Source organism: Corapipo altera, unplaced genomic scaffold (assembly GCF_003945725.1).
Source record: "Corapipo altera isolate COAL_440 unplaced genomic scaffold, ASM394572v1 48b, whole genome shotgun sequence".
Classification (NCBI taxonomy): domain Eukaryota; kingdom Metazoa; phylum Chordata; class Aves; order Passeriformes; family Pipridae; genus Corapipo; species Corapipo altera.
Window position 1 is genome coordinate 9,192,832 of NW_020884884.1, and position 20,383 is coordinate 9,213,214.

The window sequence follows — 20,383 nt, forward strand, 5'->3', positions numbered from 1 at the left end:
TTCCTGGCTGTTTCAAATATGTATTTCCTGGAGGACTTCGCATCTGATGGGGTCATCAGAAGCACATGTGCGATTTTCATCTTTCCAAGTGATTTCTCCTCTTCTACCCTCCTTTCCTTACCAACAGCGTTTGCTGATATAACATTTTATCTCTTCGTCCACCTTAGCTCCCCCTAAAAAAAACCTGTCCGTCCCAAACTCTCGGTGAAGTCCCAGTTTGTTTCTGTATGTCTGATTGGGATTTTTGGTTTTGTTTGGTGTTGGGGGGGGCTATTTTTTTAAGAAGTACTTTTTTTCTTTTTCTTCCTCTTGTTGTTGTCGTTGTTGTTGTTTGGTTTTTTGTTTTATTTGTTTCCTACAGTACGCAGCTTGGGCTGGAGGTGCTCTGCCGGCCAGCAAACCCGACCGCCCACTCGGCAGCCGCTGCTTTTTGGTACCCCGGGGTGCGAAGCTGGACGGGCTCTGCAGCGCACTGGGACTCCGGATAAAAACGGATTTGATATTTGAAGCTGGAGATTGAACGTTTTGCTCAAACCCGGCAAAAACTCCCCAGTCGCTAATAAACAACCCCCGCCTCCCGTTTATTTTAATGGTAAGGAGATGAACCTTCTTCCCAAGCAAGAAGCCACCTCCCCGACACATAGAGTGGAAGCTTTGAGCGCTGCTACTCGCAGCAAAATGGTAAGAAGCTGATCCCGCATCCCAGCTCCGAGGTTTATGTATTTTTTCCAAATCCCAGAGCTACTCTCCTTCAGACAAAACCCTCACCTTTTCCTTGTGTACTGAAGCACTGAAAGTTCCCTTCAGTATATTTTCCTTGGCTGCCTGAGCCGCAGCATTTTGATTCACTAAGCAGAGGAAGTTAAAGAACTCTGCAGTAAGGGCCAGTGCCCAGTGTTTTCATCACCACTCCCCTACATTATTTGTCATGCTCAAGTGAGGGTTTGTTCAAGCCAAAAGCCTGCGCATACCGGGCTGCATTTGTTTCTTCTAAAGAAGGCAAGAGATTTTGTTTCCGGGTCTGGTAACAGGAGCCCCTGTGCCTTACACAAACATAGCTGGGCAGGCAGGGGCACTCCCAAGGCTTTTTGTTCCGGGGCTGCAGCAGCCCCCCTCAAACACACATTCAGGCTTTGGTTAGGCCTAAATGGCTGCACTAGGTCCCAGGAGAAGAGGCAAAGTAGCTTTGTCCGGAGTAGCCCACAAAAAATATACCAAGCGGGTGACTTCTCTCATGTCGAGTGTTCGCAAAATGGCTTATACTATCCAAAGGAAAAAGCAGCCACACAACCTTGTAAATGAGATACGACTGTGTTTCTCAGAGGAAGTCCTGTTTACCCCCGAGAGCCTGCAAGGGCTAGTGGATGTAAGGTATTTAACCAGCAAGCTCTGGCATACGCTCCCCTACTCATAGGAAAGGCTCTTACTCCAGTAGAAGTTCTTCCTGTCCCCAGAAAAGCGTAGGAAAAGGCCACATCTCCAAGAGCCTGTTGGGATGCTCTCCCATCGTGTCCATCAGTATTTCCCCACCAGGGTGATGAGCTGAGCCTTGTTAGGAGAGACAGAAATGTTATGTTTTCTGTCTCAAGTGAACTATTTCTCTTATGACTCTCTTCAGCGAAGCACCAGGTCTGTGAACACTCATATAGTAAAATACAGCAGAAAAAAATTTGCCCTAGTACATGAATGTTCAGCTCTCTGCTACCTAAAGGAATTACTCCAGTTACAGGTCTGGAGGTCGTAAATGCTAAATACATTACGTAATTTGGTAAGATTTTAGTTTGAGGTCAAATACTGCTTATATATTTACACACACACATATGTATACGTGCATGTCTATGTATATACAGGGTGCGTGTGCGTACACGAGAGAGCGCGGTTCTTCCCCGGTTAGTCCTGCCGTGCGGTTTGCCCGCTGCATCCTGGCCTCAGTCCGAGAATAGTCAACGGGGTTTTCATGGATAAAGCCTGCCAGGACCGAACCACCTTTTATTCATGCCCCAAAAACCTTGCGGCTACCCCAGAAACAGCCAACCCTGAGATGAGATATGCCCCGTGTAACCTAATGCTAGCGAATCATAACTAATCTGTTTAAAACCAAGGATTAGTCACGTCAGTTTCGGCGTATTCCTCTATCGGGAACTTTTTTTGTGCGTGGAAAATCGGAGGGATTTGGGGTAATTTACCAAACATCAGTACTAAGGCAAGTACGGTCCGATACAATGAGTTTGAACATGTACGGGTTTTCAGGTAGCATTACACACGTCCCATCATTGAGGCTTTGAGTTGTATGCCCCCTTTATGCCAGATTGACCTGCAGATTTTTTTCTTACTATATGATTTCTGCTTCTAGCCGTCTTTAGTTGGCTTCAACTACTTGCCCTCTTCTGATTTCTCCATATATAAGAAATCCGCACTGAGATTTACATGAGTTTTCACAGATCCCACTCTTTCCAAGGGTCTTTCTCACCATGTCAGCCCTTCATTTACTTTCCCCGATCGAATTATGCCTCCTCTGTGCAATATGACCGTTTATTAACCACGTAAACCCCCTGTTTTCATACTGCCTCTTTAAATATTCCCCATCTTGGCTTTACTCTTTCTCATTTTTTCTTTCTCTAGAGGGCAAAGCCTTAAGGCTTTATTTAGGTTTTGGGGTCATGTTTTATTAACCTAGACGTTCTGTTACCCTTCCGAAACTCATTTCTACCTATAAAAATACAGAATAATTAACTAGCCAATTAATTAATTCTTTGCAATATTGCACATCTGCATGTGTTATTTTACAGAGAGCAGGAATCTTCTGTACTCTAGGAAGCAGTGGTTCCTCTATTTGCAAAATGTTTATTTGCAAAGAATTAAAATTCATAGCTAAAATTATTAGATGCTTCTCAACGGAAATAACAGGATCTGCTATTTAGACCCTAATGCACGCAGGGCCCCAATGGTACGCTCCTACAGCACAGACAACAGCCACATCATCTTCGCCGCTGAAAAAATGACCCCAAAGAGCAGAAACAGAGGACACATAAACCTGAATATACCGCATTGCCTCTGATATAAGACTGTACCCCGCTGCACCCCAGCATAACGAGAACACCGGATTTATAGCCGCGAGTGAGGGCAAACTTTTTTCCAGAGGCCGAACCTCCCCCTTACTGACATCCATACGTTCCCTTCTGTAGACTTTTAACGGGACCTCAGAGAAACGTACTTTTAGCGGACACCCACAAACGCACAGAGGCGCTAATCCAGCCTCAGATTATATCAAATTAGGACATTGCCCGCACAATACTCCCACTGACTGAAATTTCAGCCAGTGTCTGAAACCTGGACACAATCTTTGCTGAACTACACATATTTCTATCCCGCTTGAAGCCATATCGTTTTCTCTGTTTATTTTTTACAAGAAAATCATTTTAAAGGAAAAAAAAAAAGGAAAGTATAAAACTCTTTGCAAGCTCTGAGGAACATTTTAAGCAGATGACATAAGACATTCGGCTTCTAGCAAAGAGGTGGCAGCGAGGGTGCAAGATGCACTGAAATCACTCTGAATTCTTATCTTTTAATGGGGCAAACTGGCAAGCAACTTGCCTGTCTCTTTTGCCAGCCGGTGCTTACAGAAAAGAAAATTAAAAATAAAGAAAAAGGAGAGGAATAGAGCAATCCCTTTCCCAGCATCACTCCCGCAGACGCTGGAAAGGCGTTTGCAGCCCAGCCGTGCTGAACTGCGGAGCAGGGTCTGGCCACACATGGTTTGCCCACCTGCTCTTGAAGCGAGGTGGGGAGAGGGTGGCGGGGGGGGGGGTCGGCTTTTTGCCGGAGCCAGCGGACACCGAGCGGAAAAGCCCGTAGCCTGCACGGCCGTGCCCTCGGTGGAGCAGGTGGCTGACCTCTACTTTTCCCTCAGGGCCCGCTCCGCTCGTCCTTCTCCGACTCCTCAGCTCCCCGCCCCCGCAGGGTGACTTCAACTCCCCCCGGCGCACTCCGCTTCCCCGGAGCAACGCACCCGGGCGTTGCTCCGCGGGTCACCCCAAACGGGGCACGTTGCGGGGTCTGAACACCCGACGCCGCCTTCCCCGGCGTCCCCCACCAGAAGGCCCGCTCTGTTCCGCTCAGGACTGAGCCCGAAAACACCCCGCGGGCGAGTGAAACAACCGTAGGCCGAGTTAGATTTCTAATTTTTATTATAAAATAAAAGCAGAAATATTTTCCAAAGAATGTATTCACATAATATAAACAAGAAACAAAACTAAGGTGAGTGGCTTGTGGTTGATACTGTCTTTTAGGTCTAAACTTGAGCAGCAATTCCTCTTTTCTTTTTAAAGCCAGCTCCTGCCCACGTTGCACACAGAGGGGGGATTTCTGTCTCTGCCTTCCTCCGGGCCAGAGCCGGGCCACCGCTTCCTTTTCCGCACAGCAAATGGCTAAAGCACCACATGGACAAGGCCAAAGAAGCTGTCTCTCTGCATAGCATCAGCTACAAGAAGGTTACAGAGTCTGCCTAGAGCGCGTGTTGCTGCTATAACTTGTCTACAGCTTTTGTATTCTTAGTTGAAATTGTACATCATACACCTGCCACGGATACATAGCTATAATAGAATAACGGGAGAGATGTGTAACTTCCAAACAGGCATGGCAACAGCAGCCTTGCGTTCCACTTTCCTCCCCACACCCCGAAAAAAAAATATTACAATGTGCCTCTTCCCACACAGACCGGCCCGATCGAGTGACACCACTGAGAGATTCGTGAAATTAAGGCTGGAAAGAGCTGTTAAACCGATCCCCCTTACAGCCTGCCGTGAAAATCACTGCTCCTGCCCAATAGTCATTACACGCCTGAGCCCCCCTGTAAACAACTCTTAAGGCTTTTCACAACATCACTGCCCACAGTTGAATCCGCTACCTTGCAAACCTGCAGCCAGCCTTCTGCCAAAGGGCACAACACATCCACTAAGGTGTTTGTCATCTCTTTCAAAGTCTCTGGTAAGATTAAGGGGGGAGAAAAAAAAGGAAAGAAAAAAACAGAGTAAAGGAGGGCTGGTGCCAAGGAGGGAGCGTGTACACTGTTTTAAGAGCCCAGATCTACCAGGTTAGATGACATGGGGTTGAGGATGGAGTCCTGCAAGCTGTGGTGGTGCATGGGGTCGGCGCTGGGCACGGGGATGGCGCTGGGGCCCTGGGGGTGGCCCAGGCCGTGCAGGGGCTGCAGCCCGGGATTGGAGCTAAGCAGCAACGCGGGGCTGGAGGAGGTGTGATCCGGGGTCCCTGACGGCGTCTTCTCGTCCTCTGAGCTCCCCAAAACTGTCTTATTCCCGTTCATTGACGCCGAAAGCGGGTTGTGGCTGTTGGAGTTGGAATTCTCGTTGTTTTCCCTATAGGAAACACAAAAGAGGGAGGGAAATCACCGTGTGGCCGTCGCTCCGGGGCGCACACCGCTGGAGCGGGGGCGGCGGGGAGCTGGCTCCGGGGAGCAGCGAGCGGAGGGGAGTGCAAAAACAGTAGGTCTGAAAACTGCAAACCTCCAAGGTCTCTTCATCTGGCACTAAGGTCTAAGGTCCGCTGAGCTTGTAAACAGTGTCTCCCACTAGCCCAGTGGAAAGTGTCACTTTGCCAAAACGTAATTTTCTGCGTCCAAAGGGTTTGCACAGCATGAGGAGGGAGGCGGAAGGGAGGAAGACATTAAAAAAAAAAAAAAAAAGAAAGTACTTTATAACTTTAAAACTGCTCTAGGACCTGAAGAGAAATTTGGCCATGATTTCTCCTGGAAAGGTCAAAGTCCGACGAACTCCAGTCAGAATGGCTCCGTGTAGCAGAACAGCCTCCCGGGCTCACATCAGGAGGAAAAGTCTTTTGCTTAAGACGTGTTTTTTTCCCGCCTCGCCCTGAGCCTAACGCTCAAAATATAGCCCAATATGGAAGATAAGGCAAGCGAACAGAGTTAACTCGGCCCTCTTGGGAAATGCTCCGGGCGGCCTCCGCTACCCCTCCATCCCCACTGGGACGGCCGTGGGCGCAGCCAGGGTGGCCCCTCGCACGGCTCCGCGGCGGGGATAGTCGGCACCGCCGGTGTGCCTACCGACAAAGGCTCGGAAAGGCAGGACGTAGTTTCGAAATTCATCACCGGGTAAATACCGAGAAATCGCTGGAGGCTGGCCAACCCCTTGCAGATACATCTATATACTTATATATCTATATTTTTTCCGAAATGAGAGCAGCAAGTTGGGGTCCCTTCAAGGCTTACGCGGCCTTTAGACATAGCCCTCGTAGAAATACTTTAGTCACAGTCCTGCCTGAAATACTGAAGGCAATGCAAGTCTACTTAAAAGCTTCTGAGGAAGTTTTGAAACACACTGTCTGGCAGAGGGGCCCTATCCTGCAGGATTTGGAGAAGTTAAGCCATTGCACTGACGGTTTTTCCTCACTAAGGGCTGCAGGATGTGGCTGGAGACACTTAGTGCCAAAAAAATAAAAATAGACAAGAAAGCTCTGTTTGAACAAGTTTCCTTGAGTGAATGGCAATCCCATGAACGGTCTGTTTTCCAACGCCTGGAGTGTAATATTAGGTTGAGTGTATTTTTCAATGTCAAAAATCTTATTTGTCTCTGGAGACCTTTAAAATTTGATTCCGCGGGAAGAAAAAAAAAAAAAAGGAATGGAATAAGTGTAACCTTCATTTCCTTTGGATATTTGAAGGTGAGTCCCTGCTATCAGCAATAAAAAGGATCTCTAACATCTCGTAAAACCAACACTTGTGAGGATCTGAAGTAAAATTAAAGCGCTAGCACCGTTTCGTGAAATGAATAGAGCAAATCTGTGCCCGAACCTGCCGGGTTGCACAACTGTGCGGCCTCGGCGCTGCCCGTTTCCAAAATACGATAGACAGAGAGTCTCAAAAGATAGAAGTTACCTCAGAGGCAAGGATCTACAGAAGATTTCTGATCTATTAATTGACCGTGCAGGTCATACGATCAGGTTCGTACGGACTGGGCAATTCAGCGAATTAGTGAATGCAGTTGGAGGACCCTTTTTGCTTCTTCGAACCTTTGCGTCTTCCTAAGGCACAGGGACTGCTGATGACTTTTCAGTCATCCCGAATACTCAAGGATATAGGCATTAACCTCTGCCCGGCAATTAATAGTCCCTTTACTCCATTTAACGTGAAAAGCACAATCGCAGAATCATGTTCGTCCTAAGAACATACACCTATTGACACGCGTTCATGAACACCTTACTGAGTAGGGAATAAGAACTTCAATGTCACGAGCGAGGCAAGAAGTTGCTCTGCTCAGTCCTTGTCCAGGTCTACCGCCTCACGCCAGGAGCCGACGACACTGGACATATTTGCTAAACGCGTTCAGACCTACGTGTTTCCCTCTACCCCCCGGCTTTCTCCTTCTGCACCGGAGTAACCCTCCAGGACACGCTCTGAGCTGTACGGGGCGCGGAGCCCTTGCCCTTGGGCCCCGCCGCCGCCCGCCTGTCCCGACGGGCCGCAGACTGCCACACGCACCTCCGGCCACCGAGCCCGGCTGGGCTTCACTCCGGGTTGCCCCGGAGAGGCGGCGGCCGCGTTGCTTTACCGGGAGTCGCCGCCGGCCGTGGGGAGCGACCCCAGCTACAGAGGCTGCCCTAGGGCCGCCGCGTCGGCTGTGCGGGGAATGGGATGCCGGCGGGGAAGGGGTCTCGGCTGCCTCTCCCGGGGCTACTTTCGGCGGACAGAAGCCCTCACCGAGAGCCCAGCTCGTTCGCCACTGGCTCTTTGGGCGCCCCCGCAGCGGACAGCCCATCCCCTCCCGGCGGGCCTCCCGCAGCCGGGGTCGGGGCAGAGCGGGAGGCGCGGGGCGAGCGGCGGGGTCGGGCAGCCGCGAGAGCAGGGGAAGCCGTGGGGAGCCGTACCTTTCCTTGGCCTCGGCGGCGCGGTCCCGCTGCCGGCGGTTCTTGAACCAGTTGCTGACCTGGGTGGTAGTGAGGCCGGTGGCCTCGGCCAGCTCCCGCTTCTCGCGTGGGGACGGGTAGGGGTTGTGGGCGTACCACTCGCGGAGGACGCTGCGGCTCTTCTCCTTGAAGCAGTAGCTTGTCTCCTCGCCATCCCAGATGGAGCGGGGCAACGGGAACTTGCGGCGCACCCGGTACTTGCCCACCGCCCCTAGGGGTCGCCCCCGGAGCTTCTCCGCCTCGATGTAGTGCGCCTTCAGCCAGAGCTGCTGCAGCTTGGGGTGGTTGTGCGCCGAGAACTGGTGGCTCTCCAGGATCTTGTAGAGCTCGCGGAAGTTGCCCCGGTGGAAAGCCACCACCGCCTTGGCCTTCAGGACGCTCTCGTTCTTGTGGAGGTGCTCGCAGGCAGGGAGGGACCAGAGGAACCGTCCCAGCCGCTCGATGTTGCCGCCTTGCTGGAGCACCTCGCAGACGCAGGCCACTTGCTCTTGGGTGAAGCCAAAAGTCGGGAGCATCGACATGGTGAGCCCTGCCCCGCCGCGCGCCCTATGGCCTCATAGAGGGGAGCGGCGCGGGGCAGCGGGCAGCGCCCGGCATGCGGGGCCGGCCCCGGGGCGGCGGCGCCCGGCGGGGCCCGCTCGGGCGTCACGGCCGGGCACGGGGGGCCGCGGCCATCGGCTGCGCCCTGCCCCGGGGCGGTTGCTGGAGCCGGGGAAAAAAGGCGAAGAGCGACGAAAAAAAGCCTCGAGAGCCCGAGTGCGGGCGGCTTTTCCCCCGGCCGCCCCCTCCTTTTTGTAAGTCCAAGTTGCGAGAGTAACTTCGTGCCTCTTTTGTCTCCTATCTGCAGCGCTCGCAGCGGCCGCGGCTCTCACACCCCCACCCCCCTCGGCCGACGGTTTGGGATCTCCCTGTTTCCCCCCCAGCCCCCACCGCCAGATCCCACATAATATAGTGGTAAAGCCCTGCTCCCTCGCTCCTCTCCCTCTCGGAGTTTTCCCCCCTTTCTTTCTCTCTCTCTCTCTTTTTTTTTTTTTTTTTTTAATATTTTTCTAAGCTGGCATGAAAAGTGATTATCCGCACTGTGATTGGTCCGGTTATCTGACCCGGGGACTGCCAGCAGAAGACAATAGTTTTAGTCAAATTATTTGCCATGGTGACGCTGTCAATCAGGGGTAACCCGATCTGTTTTGAGGTGGCTCCCCGGCTGGGTTGACAGATTGCTCAGATCCACTCAGAGGCGGCCCTGCGAGCTGAGATATTAGCTAGCGAGAGAGAAATTTCCGCCGTGATTGACGCTGCAGGCGCCCGTCGGGGGAGAGGGGGAGCGCCGGAGCGCGGAGCCCGAGCCCCTGCTTCTCGCCGCAGGGCGCTGCGGCGCGGCGGGACGGAGCCGCCTCCCCGGCCGGGCCCCGCCGCCCCGTCTGGATCCCGCAGTCCCGTCCCGACCTCGCCGCTCAGGACCTCGGGCTCTGCCGTCCTCGGCACCCGCGGCTGCGGTGGGGAGGAAAGCCCGTCTCAAGCCCTTGCAGAAAAATTTCTTCCTAAATGCTTTCGCTTAGCCCCCCTCCCCAGAGCCCAGTAACCGCTGTCGGAGAGTTTTATAGGGAAGGGGCCTCTCATGTACAATGGAGACCCTGTTCGTGACCTGGGATCCCATTACACGCTGGTCGTACCTGCCCGGGAGTGAGGAGAAGGCATGATGATACGGGATTGCCCCTCCATGAATCGCCGACCGTGCCCCCACCACGCTCTGCCGTGCAGGGCGCTGGCATTTGTGATCACTGGACGCCGGACATTTATTTATACTCGATTTCCAGGAGCGTGTCGGGATGTTTCATCCAGGAGAGGAACACGTGTAAAAGTGTAAAAGTCAGAGGCACTTCGCTTGATTAGACGGACACTTTGTCACCCACGCGTGCCCATTACACACCGAGTTTTAAGTTTACTGACTCTGCGGGGTAGGGATCCGTATCCTTTCACATCCCTTTCGGTCTACACAAAGTGAAAGGCGAGGGAGAAAGTTGTGCAAGCTGTAAGGTCGAGGGAGCGGGTGCGATGTGCGGGTGAAGGGAGCCGCGGTGCTTCTTCGGGAGCGGCGCTCGAGCTGCGCGGCGGGACGGGGCAGAGGCTGGCGTCGGGGGTCGCCCAGGTGAGGGCACTCGGGAGGAGCCTCCCGACCACAAACTCAGGGCAGTTTCCATGGCCTGTAATGTACCCCTTTTGAGGAGAAATAATAATTAATCCCACAAGCTCTTTCTACGCTATTTGCAGCCCTGACAGGAGAGGTCTCTGCAATTGTGGGTTCCTGCCACGGTACCTTTTTAGCCGCCCCGGCGCGTCAGGGATTTAGCGAAGTCACAAGAGACCGGGTTGCGGCTTCCCGCCTCTCAGCCTGACCCTCCGCGGCTGATGGACGGAGCCTCCGTGCCGGCCCGGGCGGGCGCAGCGGCCGTCCCGTGGGAAGGCGAGGCTGGGGTGGCCGGCGCGCAGCCCAGCGGCTCCCGGCGGCGGCGACTCCCGGAGAGAAGCCGAGCCAGGGCTGCGGCCAGGGGAAATGCGGCGGGGGAGGGAGGCTGGAGGAGGAGGAGGAAGAGGGCGGGGTAGGGGGGCAACGGATCAGCCCGCGTCCAGCTCTCACCATGTCCGGACGCCTGTGCATATCAGCGGCGTATGTCTGTACTTTCTCGAGTGCATTCCACTGAGGAAGCTACGTGTCCTCCTACCTGTCCGTCTGGGCTTTTCCCGAGTGCTGCCATAACGAAACAGTGTCAAGCGGGCGGTTCCCGCCCTGGATCCCCCCAGGGGCGCAAAATAGAGGCTCCTTTTTCAGGGCGAGAAAGAAACAACCCAAATTCGTTTCAAACAAAATCGGGGATGTTGGTGATGGCTCCGTAAAGCCCCCTTGCATGATTTTCCCTTCGTCCCTTTTTAAAATGAGCTCTCGACTGCTTAGTGCCTCTATTCCGGCCGATCTCTGCAGGATTCAAGCTGTGCTTGTTTGTAAACGAAAGCATCCCGATCTCAGTGCTTCCTAGACAATCTAAGCAGCTGGATAGTTCGCAGCCGTAGCGCATAGTGACGGGACGGGCAACTGATCCTCTTCAAATGGTATTCTGAGCAGAAATGGGAGAGAAACACAAATCCCTTCTCCCATCCCCGACCTCTGCGCACACACCCCGTGTGCATTCTGCTCCCTCCCGTAATGGGGACCGTGGAAATACAAAAAAGTGCTAGAGAGGTCTGATTTGCGTCTCCCGCCTCCCCGCTACCATGCTTGGTCCCCCCACACTTCTTAGGGATATACCTGCCTGCTCTTCCTCTCCTTCCATCTCACAACCACAGTGGTTGAATCTGAACGGGAGCAGCTGTTCGCCCTAGCCGGAAAGGAGATGTCAAAACCTGTTGCGTGGATTTAGATCTGAGAGTCTTCTTAGCACCCTAAAATGTGAGTACGGAATCTACACGCCAGCTTCTCCGTAGGTGCTTTCACTTTACGCTGCAGCTTGCTTGTAGTGTAAGTTCACTCCTCAGCGAGCTGGGCAGAGGCAGGGCTACCCCCTTCCCGGGCACCCTGTATCAGTTTGCGTCCTAGAGCAATTGCAAATTAGTGACATCTGGATCCAAATTCTGTATAACTGCTTTTAACTTTCTGAAACAAAAAAAAATTTCCCGTACATGCAAGTAGACAGAGCAGATATTGGCAGCAAAGCCGCAGCACGGGGCGAATAACATTGTAGTGCCTTGCGAGGGAAATAGGCGATCGGGCGAGGAGCTTTTTTTGGTTTTTGCTAAGGAGCTCGTTCGCTGCCATTATATTTCAGAACAGGAGGCGCGAATCGCCTGTTCACGTTTGTTCCCGGTCCGACGGGATCGTTTCACTTGGTTGCTGCCGGCTGTCTCCAGTTTAGCTGCTGTGGAAGGTTTTATTTGAGGTGACCCAAAAGGCGGGTTTCATCCCGGCCCCGGCCCCGACTGCCACTTTGCCCAGGGCCCACGGGGCAAGCGCCTTACCCCTCCGAGCAGTCATTGCCGCACACGCAGCAGCCTGCGAGACCATCATTGTGAAACATGAGTGAAATAAAAAGGCCGTTTTTATCGCAGTGCTCCTTTCATTAACTGGGATACAGACTATCTGAGGAACAGGGTGAAGGCGGCCGTATCTCTTCAGAGGAGCCTTTCCTTGCACGTAACTGCTTAGTGCCCACGACTGAGTGCAAAGGTAGCTCTGCAGTTATCTGGAAATCGCCTTTCCGGCTATGCCTTCACCGTTTCCTCGTAGACAGCAGCCTGTGCGGAAGGCTGCAGGCCCGCACGGTTCCCGTTAAAGACACCACTAAAGACAGGAGCTGATTCACCCCAAACTCCTGCCTTGCACCTTTCCGCCAGCCCCCATGACCACTGCCTTTGAGGAGCCCCTTACCCTTCTTACCGAGCCGCTCAGCCCCTCGCAGGGCTCGGGACAAGCCTGTCACCCACTCTCCCAGAGCTGTGGACACGCGCGCTCCTGTCGGCCGGCCTCGGCTCCCGGCGTGGGCAGGGCAGGGACACGGGGCCCCTCCGAGGGCACTTGTATCGGCAGGGGTAACTAACAAATGATAAACCCCGCAACCTTCACATGCCAGAAAGAATCACACCTTCCTCGCAGATGGCGAGGACTGTAGCGAGAGCTACAAAATGACAGACAACAACTCCAAGTTTTCGTTTCTTTCTTTCTTCTTCTTCTTTTTTTTTTTTTTTTTTTTTCAAATGCTTTTCTTTCCTTTTGGCGGGGCTGCAATATGCTTTCCCCTTAAAACCGGTGGGGTTTACCGAGACCGAAGGCCTGCCGCAATTGTATTGCTACTCCAGCTAGATTGCTTTTTTTTTTTTTTTTTTAAATAAATCATAGCGACCTTTGCCAGGATATCAGGCCTACCTGCCCCACACCCCCCAACCCGGGGGCTCACCGGGACCACACATTTCTCCGTGGTGAGACTAGGGATTCTTCAGGCAGCCAAAGCCCGCCCAGGATTCTCGGAGGCAGTTTTGCAACACGGATCCCAGGGTTGTTCCCCCCGCCCTCCCGTTATTTATTTTTGCTTTTTGTTTAAAACCCGAGTCTATCCCATCAGAGATGGCACTAAGATCCTGTCCCGAATGAAAAAAAAAAAAGCACGGCGGAGGATCACTGCACATAACTAAATTAAGACAAACAACAATTGCTTGTTGTTCCTTGATTTAGGGCGAAAGGAATAATTCAAAGCTTTTGCTGCGCGCAATGCGCCGTTCCTCAAGGGGACCGGTCAAGGATTTCAGATATGTAGCGGGTAACTCGATTATGCTAACAAAATCCGCTTGAAAGAGAACGTTGTTGGGCTGCTGGGCGGGGAGCGGGGTGCTGTGGACAGGGGAGACCCGGCTGGGCGCCGGCGGGAGCGGAGCCTCTGCCCCAGAGAGCGTCCCCGCTTCCCGAGCCCTCAGGTCTGCCGCTCCTCTATATCACGAAGAGGTTTCCCCGCCGGCTGGACCTGAGATGCTCGAATAACATCTTCGAAAGAAATGTATTAATTAGGAGATAGGGGACTGATGCAACGTGACTGAGTTGGCCTCGGTGGACCTTCCCTCCCCCGCGTCCCTGCCGCCCCTCGGTGAAATGGGACTCCGGGGGCGGCACTGTCCCCAGCTCAAGGCGCTGTAACCTCCCGCGCTCCCCAGGAAACACGATAGCCCCCCAACCGACTAATGCGGCCGGTCCTGATTACTTTTATATTACCCCTTCTCAATCTCGGGCTAGGGGCTTAGAGTTTTCGCTCTCTTCTGCTATCAGCACTTTCTCGGTCGTTACTCTCAACATTGGTATTTATTTGGGGTATCCCCCCTCCATGGCCCACAGCCAAACTCAGATCCTGCAGAGGGCACAGTCCGCTGGGGGGCTGGCTGGGGAGAGTGAAGAGGGGGGCCCTGGCCGGTGCCCACCCAACCCCCGCCCCGCTCCCGGCTGTGGGGATCGCCTCAGATGCTCTGCGGCAGAAAGGGACTCTCTCAGCAGACAGTGTACAGCTTACAGACAAGACAACAACAACAACAAAAGGCACATATGGTTAAAATAAGAAAAGAGAGAGAGAGAGCTTTCTGCCTTAGGGGATTTGCAATAACTAGCCAGAAATGCAGGGTATTGAATCTAAACTTCTGGTGGTCTTCTGCGGGATTGACAACTTAAATCACACTACAAGCATCAATTTGACAATATTTGTAAACTTCTTGTTTCCAGGGATCTTCTTGATCAGAGATAGACCAGGTTGGTATGAGCTTCAGCCACGAAGGTCTTTTTTTTTTCCCTCCTCCTTTCCCCTCTTCCGAGTTGATGAATAGCGATCAGGTTTCTTTTAATGGCTGCCCCCTATTCTCACAGCCTCCCACAACTAACCCAAGAGCCTGTTTCCTCGACCTCAGTTAATTCCGCTGATTATTCCAAGATGATGAGGAAAGCACGAAGATTGTTCACTGTTCCTACCGATTCAGGGCACTTCTGTTACCATCTCCATCCCTGGCTCACGGGGATTTGACCGAGGAGTATTTTTAGGAACAGGCTACCCTCCCTTCCCTCCTGCCTTCCCTCTCCAGGCAGCTGACAGCTTCGGGGGCTCGGCCGTAGTGCTGCCGCTCCGTGGGTGCGGGATGCTCGCCGGGGGCTGGGCGCCGAGCGCAGATCCCCTTCGCTCAGCGGCAGTGGCAGCGGCTGGGGGGTCTCGGAGCAGGGACATCACTCAGGAGGCGGCGGCGCAGGTGAGCCCGCGCTCCCGTCGGGCGCTTTTCCTAAAGGGGAGCAAACCGCCGGCCGCCCCCTGCAGCGCGAGAGGGAATTTCGGTTCCCCCCTAGGAAGGAAAGCCACTCCTTCGGCCCCACGGGCTGCAGGCGGGGATCCACTCCGAGAAACCTCACTAGAGGGCTCTAATACTCAGCTCCCATCGTTGCTGAGAGAAAACAAGGCTTGTCCTTAAGGTCCTTTAGTCTTCCGGATAGATCCAGCCTGATTAGGTCTCTCCTGGTCTGTCGAAGGTGATTCACATAAGTTATCACCATGTCTTAGTAACAGCCACCAACTAGCCTGCCTCCCTGCAAGTGAGCGGAACTGATGTCCCCTTCCTGGTGCATAATGGTACACGAGGACTTTGGGGCTCCCTTCCTCTTCTGTATACATGGCAAGAGAAGAAAGCACAGTCCCTAAAACAACCAAGGGCCCCAGGTACAGGTATCCTTGTCAACATTTAGAGAGCAAGTACTATATATGGACATGTAGATTTTTTTTTCCATCCCTTTACTACAGAAAGAATTTGTGTAAGTTCTTCCATGGTGTATGGAAGTGTAGTATGCTCATAAACACATCAGTTGTTTAAATTCTGCAAGACAGAGGCAAGCTGAAATGTAGTGTAGTATTAGCAAGTAACACTGTTAATATCAAACAGTGATGAACTTAACTGGAATTTGTTCTGGTTTGGGGAATTTTTTTCCTTTTAAATATTTGCTATGGTTTGCCATTGGAAATAAATAAAAGCAAACAAGACAGTATCAATTAAAATTAAAGCAATTATTTGTTGTAAGGGAAATTTCATAACATTTCTGAATGCATTCAGTTTGTTTTAACCCCCAATAGTTTTAGTAAAATAAATAAATTGCCTTATTTGCAAAAACTAGGAAGTGCAATTTAGTTGCTTGTCATGTCTTACAATTCTCTGAGAAGCTTTGTGTACAGATCAAAACTACAGGAAAAGCTTTGTGGAAAGCTAGATAGTTTAGATAATTTAACATCAGTTCAAAGCTGATCAACTTTCCTGTGGAAAATTCACTACTTCTGAACTTGTGACAACATTCTGTACTTTCCTCTGTGGTTTGTTTCAACCTCCTTTTTCCTGGCTTAATTCTGTCTCTGTCCTTTGATGTCCTCTTTATTTCACAGGTTCTCGAATCAGCTCAAATATGCTGGGGGTCGTTTACCTCCCAGAGAAAAACCTGGTCTCCCTTTTCATTACTTTTTTTTTCCCCCTCACCAGTTTTATTCTCCTTATAAACAAGAACTTTATTACTGGACTAAAGTTGACTTCATTACTTATTTAAAATGTAGAAAAGGCAAATCCAGCAACCACTGAATTGGTTTCAGTCAGTTAAGTCACTTCAGCAGGCAAGACTCTGTACTGTACTGGTTAAGAAACAATCTGCTGCTGGGGTACCATACCCACATCTCATTTCCTCCAACAGCCCAGTCATGTATGCATGGTAAGGTGCATATGGGAACATCATCTACACTGGAAGTAGATGCTAGTGATAGCAAACACTGCTACTGCGTAGTGAAAGGAAGTGGCATGAGCTCAAGCACCCCATTTGGCTGCTATCATGCACCCAGGCACAATTTTGGCTGTACTAGATGACACCTGGTTTGACTCCCTCTGTCCTGTACTGTTCTCATCCTCCAACACTCTTCCAGAAGTTTTTGCAGGCCCAGGAACCCTTCCATGCTCTCAGTCCGCTCCCTCCTTCGGCTTCATGTTATGAAAATATCCCGTGAACAATGATACATTCCTTATATTATCTCTGATACTCAGAACAAGAAATTGTTATTTTTTGAACTAGAGAGACACCAAAAGACCCAAAGATCTAGTGACAAATGCCACTTAGCCCCAGGGGCAGAGAAGGGTTCCCAGCTGTCATTTATTTAGCAATAGGTTCATAGTTCAAACATCTTTGCAAGATGGGACTTAGCTTCCCACCTTCTTGAGATTCAGTAACTCTTCCTTCTTCTAACAGAGTTTGATCAGTGCTGAAGTAATTTTTAGTTGTTTCATTCTCACCGTAAGTTGCAGAGGAAGTCAATACTAGGCATAGGGCTGAAGATTTCATTGAGTGACTGGGAGCTGCAAAATGGGATTCTACCTCTCAATTTTTCTATATGTGCTACCTGATAGAGTCAGAAAACACTCAGGATATTAATTGTTAAAGAGTGTGAATACACACACACATATGCAAGAATTTATGTGTGTTTATATATGTCTAGCTGGTTTAATTAACATTTATTTAATTTTAATTAATTGAAAAACAGATTGCAATTTCTTTAATTCCAAATCTTTTCTTAAACAGTAAGACAACCACATCAAAGTGATATAACCTGGTAAACACTACTTTAATTATGAGGTCTTTTTCATTTCAATTACATAAGAGAGTTGGTGGAAGAAAGGAACACAACATGAGGTAAGCTGAACAAAGTCCTGGAAGAATTTTACAGAATAAAAGAAATTTTTTTCTCTCTCTTTTTTTCCTTTTTTTTTTTTCCTGATCAACATTCTGAAACAAATCCAGTTATGTGTGAGGGTGTTCATGTTTTTTTTTAAGTGAAAAGATGTTAGCAGCAGTATTTGGTATGTGCTGAAGAAGTCTGAGAACTGGACCTTATAGTCATCATAAAGTGAACTTCAGCTTCCCAGAAGAGAATAAAGTAAAGAAGTATAATTGGGTAAGTAATGTGACTTATGGTGTGGAAGCTGCAACATAGTGAGCATGTTTAGCGCACATAAGGGAAGAAAATCTATTTAGTGCCAAACTAGATGCCAGATCTGAGGCTGGCAGTGGTGAATGAGTGGTATGAGTACATCAAGGAGAAGGATGTGCCTGAAGATGGTTCTCTTAATCGATCAAACTGTTGAGACATTTGAATACAGAGGACAGAGGTGGGGCCATTAGTTTAAAGAATCAGGGCAAAAAGAATCAAGACTGCAAAACAAAAGGACCAAGAATTGTCCCAGCAACATCCCAGAGGAGGTTGTAGATATAACAAATGATCCAGGGATTGCTGGAGGCTAGATCAGAGTGACTGCAAGGATATCTGGTCTTAAAAAAGATGAAGCCTTCAACTATGTGAGAGACTACTGGAGAATTGGGACAGTATGAATTTTGCTGACGAGACATCTCTCTTCCCCACAGCTGCAGAATGAACAAGGATGCTATGACATGGGGGAAGGTTTCAGCTAGGAAGAGTTCAAGGAGATAGTGTGCTTGTGGTCACCACAAAATCCTCTCTGGCCTAGGACCACAGACAGTGGAGTAAGGAGGTTGGAACTCTTTATTTTCACATGCTCCTTTTCAAAGGCAATAGCTGTATTCTTTTTCTCCAGCTTTAGAAGGTTTTAAAAATCCCTATTGGACGAATAAACTGTGACCAACTCCAACGTAGAAGAGTGCAATATAAATCTAAAGCACATCGACTATGTTCAGTAATTAGACGGTTTATAGTTTGCCTGACATTAGTGACTGATTTTGTTTAGTTTTTCAACCTCACATGACAAAAATCTTTATGTAGATGAGTGAGCGATACACCTCTGACAGAATTTTGAGAACATCTATGGACATTGTTCCCATTCTGTTCAAGATACTTTGTATTTACCGTCATTAATTCTACAATATATTTAACCTTGTAACATGTGTCCAGAGACTAGGAAAGACTTTTTCTAGTCTCCTACCTTAGCTGTATAGTGGGGGAAATGCCCTGAACACACAGACGTTAATGGAGTGAATCCCAATAGGTCTGTGAGCTCTGGGTCAGGGTTCTGAGAGTAATGGGGAAAGGATTTGCCATGAAATAAGAGGTAGAAGGAGGTTTATGAAAGTAAAAGTTTGAAATGACCTTGATGAACTTTCCTCAGGCCTCTTCCAATTAGGCATCTGGCACACAGAGTGGCAGACCATCTAGGATGGCACAGATCTTGGCAGTATTATGGGACTAGTATTTTCACAAGGAGGAACTGTTCCTGAGCAATGCATAAACCTTTTTTCTTCAGTATCAGGTAGGCATTTAAGGAAGACAAGTCACATTATTATTAATTATGATTCACTTAAATTGATGCTATTCCTTGGGGACAATAAGATGAACATTTATGTCTCTGGTTACATCTATTAGAGTACAGTAAAAGCAGCAAAGAGGTGTAAGATATTGTTCCTGGTGTGTGTTTCCTTTGGGATAGTCTTTCAAGACTCCAAAGGTGTTGAGATATTGTTGATACTATGTAACCTTCAACACTTAAGCATATGCACGTCTTCTTCTGAGAAGTCTTATTTGATCTCTGGAGACCCATAATGTGATCTTCACTCAATCATAAAGGGAACTTTTCTAGGTACTGTAGAAGCAGCAAAGTTTAAATGATCATTATTTGTAGAATTTGATGAAGCAGATGTTTCCTGCCATGTGTAAAATAAACAGCTACTTACTGTGTACTATGTGGTGATGCAGGTTGATAATCTGCTGCTGAATAATATGATGTCATGTGAAGACTTGAACTGTTTCCTTATAAAGTCCTCAAGAAATAATATTTTCTGTGCCCCCATCTGAAAATAAATTCACAGGCAAATATGAAACCAATCAAATCTTGCACAAATGTTAACACCCAGATGTATGTGTTTCTGCATGTAATAATGTAGCTAGCAGAACTCTTGGATAGAGAAATCCTGTAAAAATACAGATTAGGCACATATAAGTTAAATACATCTAACTAGTTTGCCAAGAATGTATAGTTTTATGAAATCTGTATTAGGTACAAAACTCTCAGTATTTTCTTCTAAAACCTTTCCATTAGTATACAAAGGGAGAATGTAGATTTCTGTAAAAATCAGCAGAACTTTCCTATTTCATGTACAATGAACCAGAAGAAGCACATGACCTTACTTCCAAGGGTCAACCGTTGCCTTCCAAACTCCCACTAGAAGCTAGAACTTGAATAATCCTATCTTTTAATAATAAATTCTACAATAAACCCATGGGATTTAGCAATAATAATTATTAGTAAGTTTGCATGTTGGATAGAACTTTTTCAGTTAGACTGTCCATTATTTGGTATGCTAAATTCCAACATGACTTGATTTGACTATTTAGATTGTCAACTTATATTCATAACAGAGATGGGAAAGAGAACAAATAGAGAGAAAATACCTATATCTGAGGAGACCTGTGTCTTGTTCAGCTTCCTACATCGTATATCTTCAGTAGATTAGGAGGGTCTGGATTTCTTTCCCCATCCACGGCGTGGGGCTGGCCCAGTTCTAGTTCCGTCTCCATCTGAAGAACCATTGCGACGCCTTGAGGGATGGGGAAAGGGAAACTCCAGGGGTATCCCAGGGCTTTTTCAGGCCCTGAGCCTGGAGGGGAGAGGTGCTCCCCCCTCCCCCCCGCACGTGGCCCCATGGCCGGCAGGGAGACAGGTCACAGGACACCGGGCGTGGAGAGGAGGCAAGAGAGAGTTTATTGTGGGGGATGTTACATTTATAGGGTTTAGGAGGATTCACAGAGTAACCAATTAGAAGTCTCAAGGGGTTTACAGGAACACCCAATCACAGGAAGAGGTTAACAAAGGCCAATGGGACACACCTCAGGACACCTTCCCAGGACATTCCTGCATGGATAACAAAGGGGGTGCTGGGAAGAAG

General features: G+C 49.6%; 1 protein-coding gene and 1 long non-coding RNA gene across 2 annotated transcripts; one reads left to right on the top strand and one right to left on the bottom strand.

Moving 5' to 3' along the window:
• Positions 1–4,172: 4,172 nt before the first annotated feature.
• Positions 4,173–8,530, bottom strand: SIX2 (SIX homeobox 2). The gene is made up of 2 exons (XM_027641683.1): positions 7,900–8,530; positions 4,173–5,375 (listed from the first exon to the last, which is right to left on the bottom strand). Exons 1-2 carry the CDS (start codon positions 8,457–8,459, stop codon positions 5,072–5,074), a joined length of 864 nt encoding a protein of 287 aa, XP_027497484.1. The 5' UTR covers positions 8,460–8,530; the 3' UTR covers positions 4,173–5,071.
• Positions 8,378–11,927, top strand: LOC113946447. Its single transcript, XR_003527434.1, has 3 exons — positions 8,378–8,460; positions 11,281–11,383; positions 11,760–11,927. It is a non-coding gene; the product is annotated as an uncharacterized LOC113946447 (long non-coding RNA).
• Positions 11,928–20,383: the final 8,456 nt, after the last annotated feature.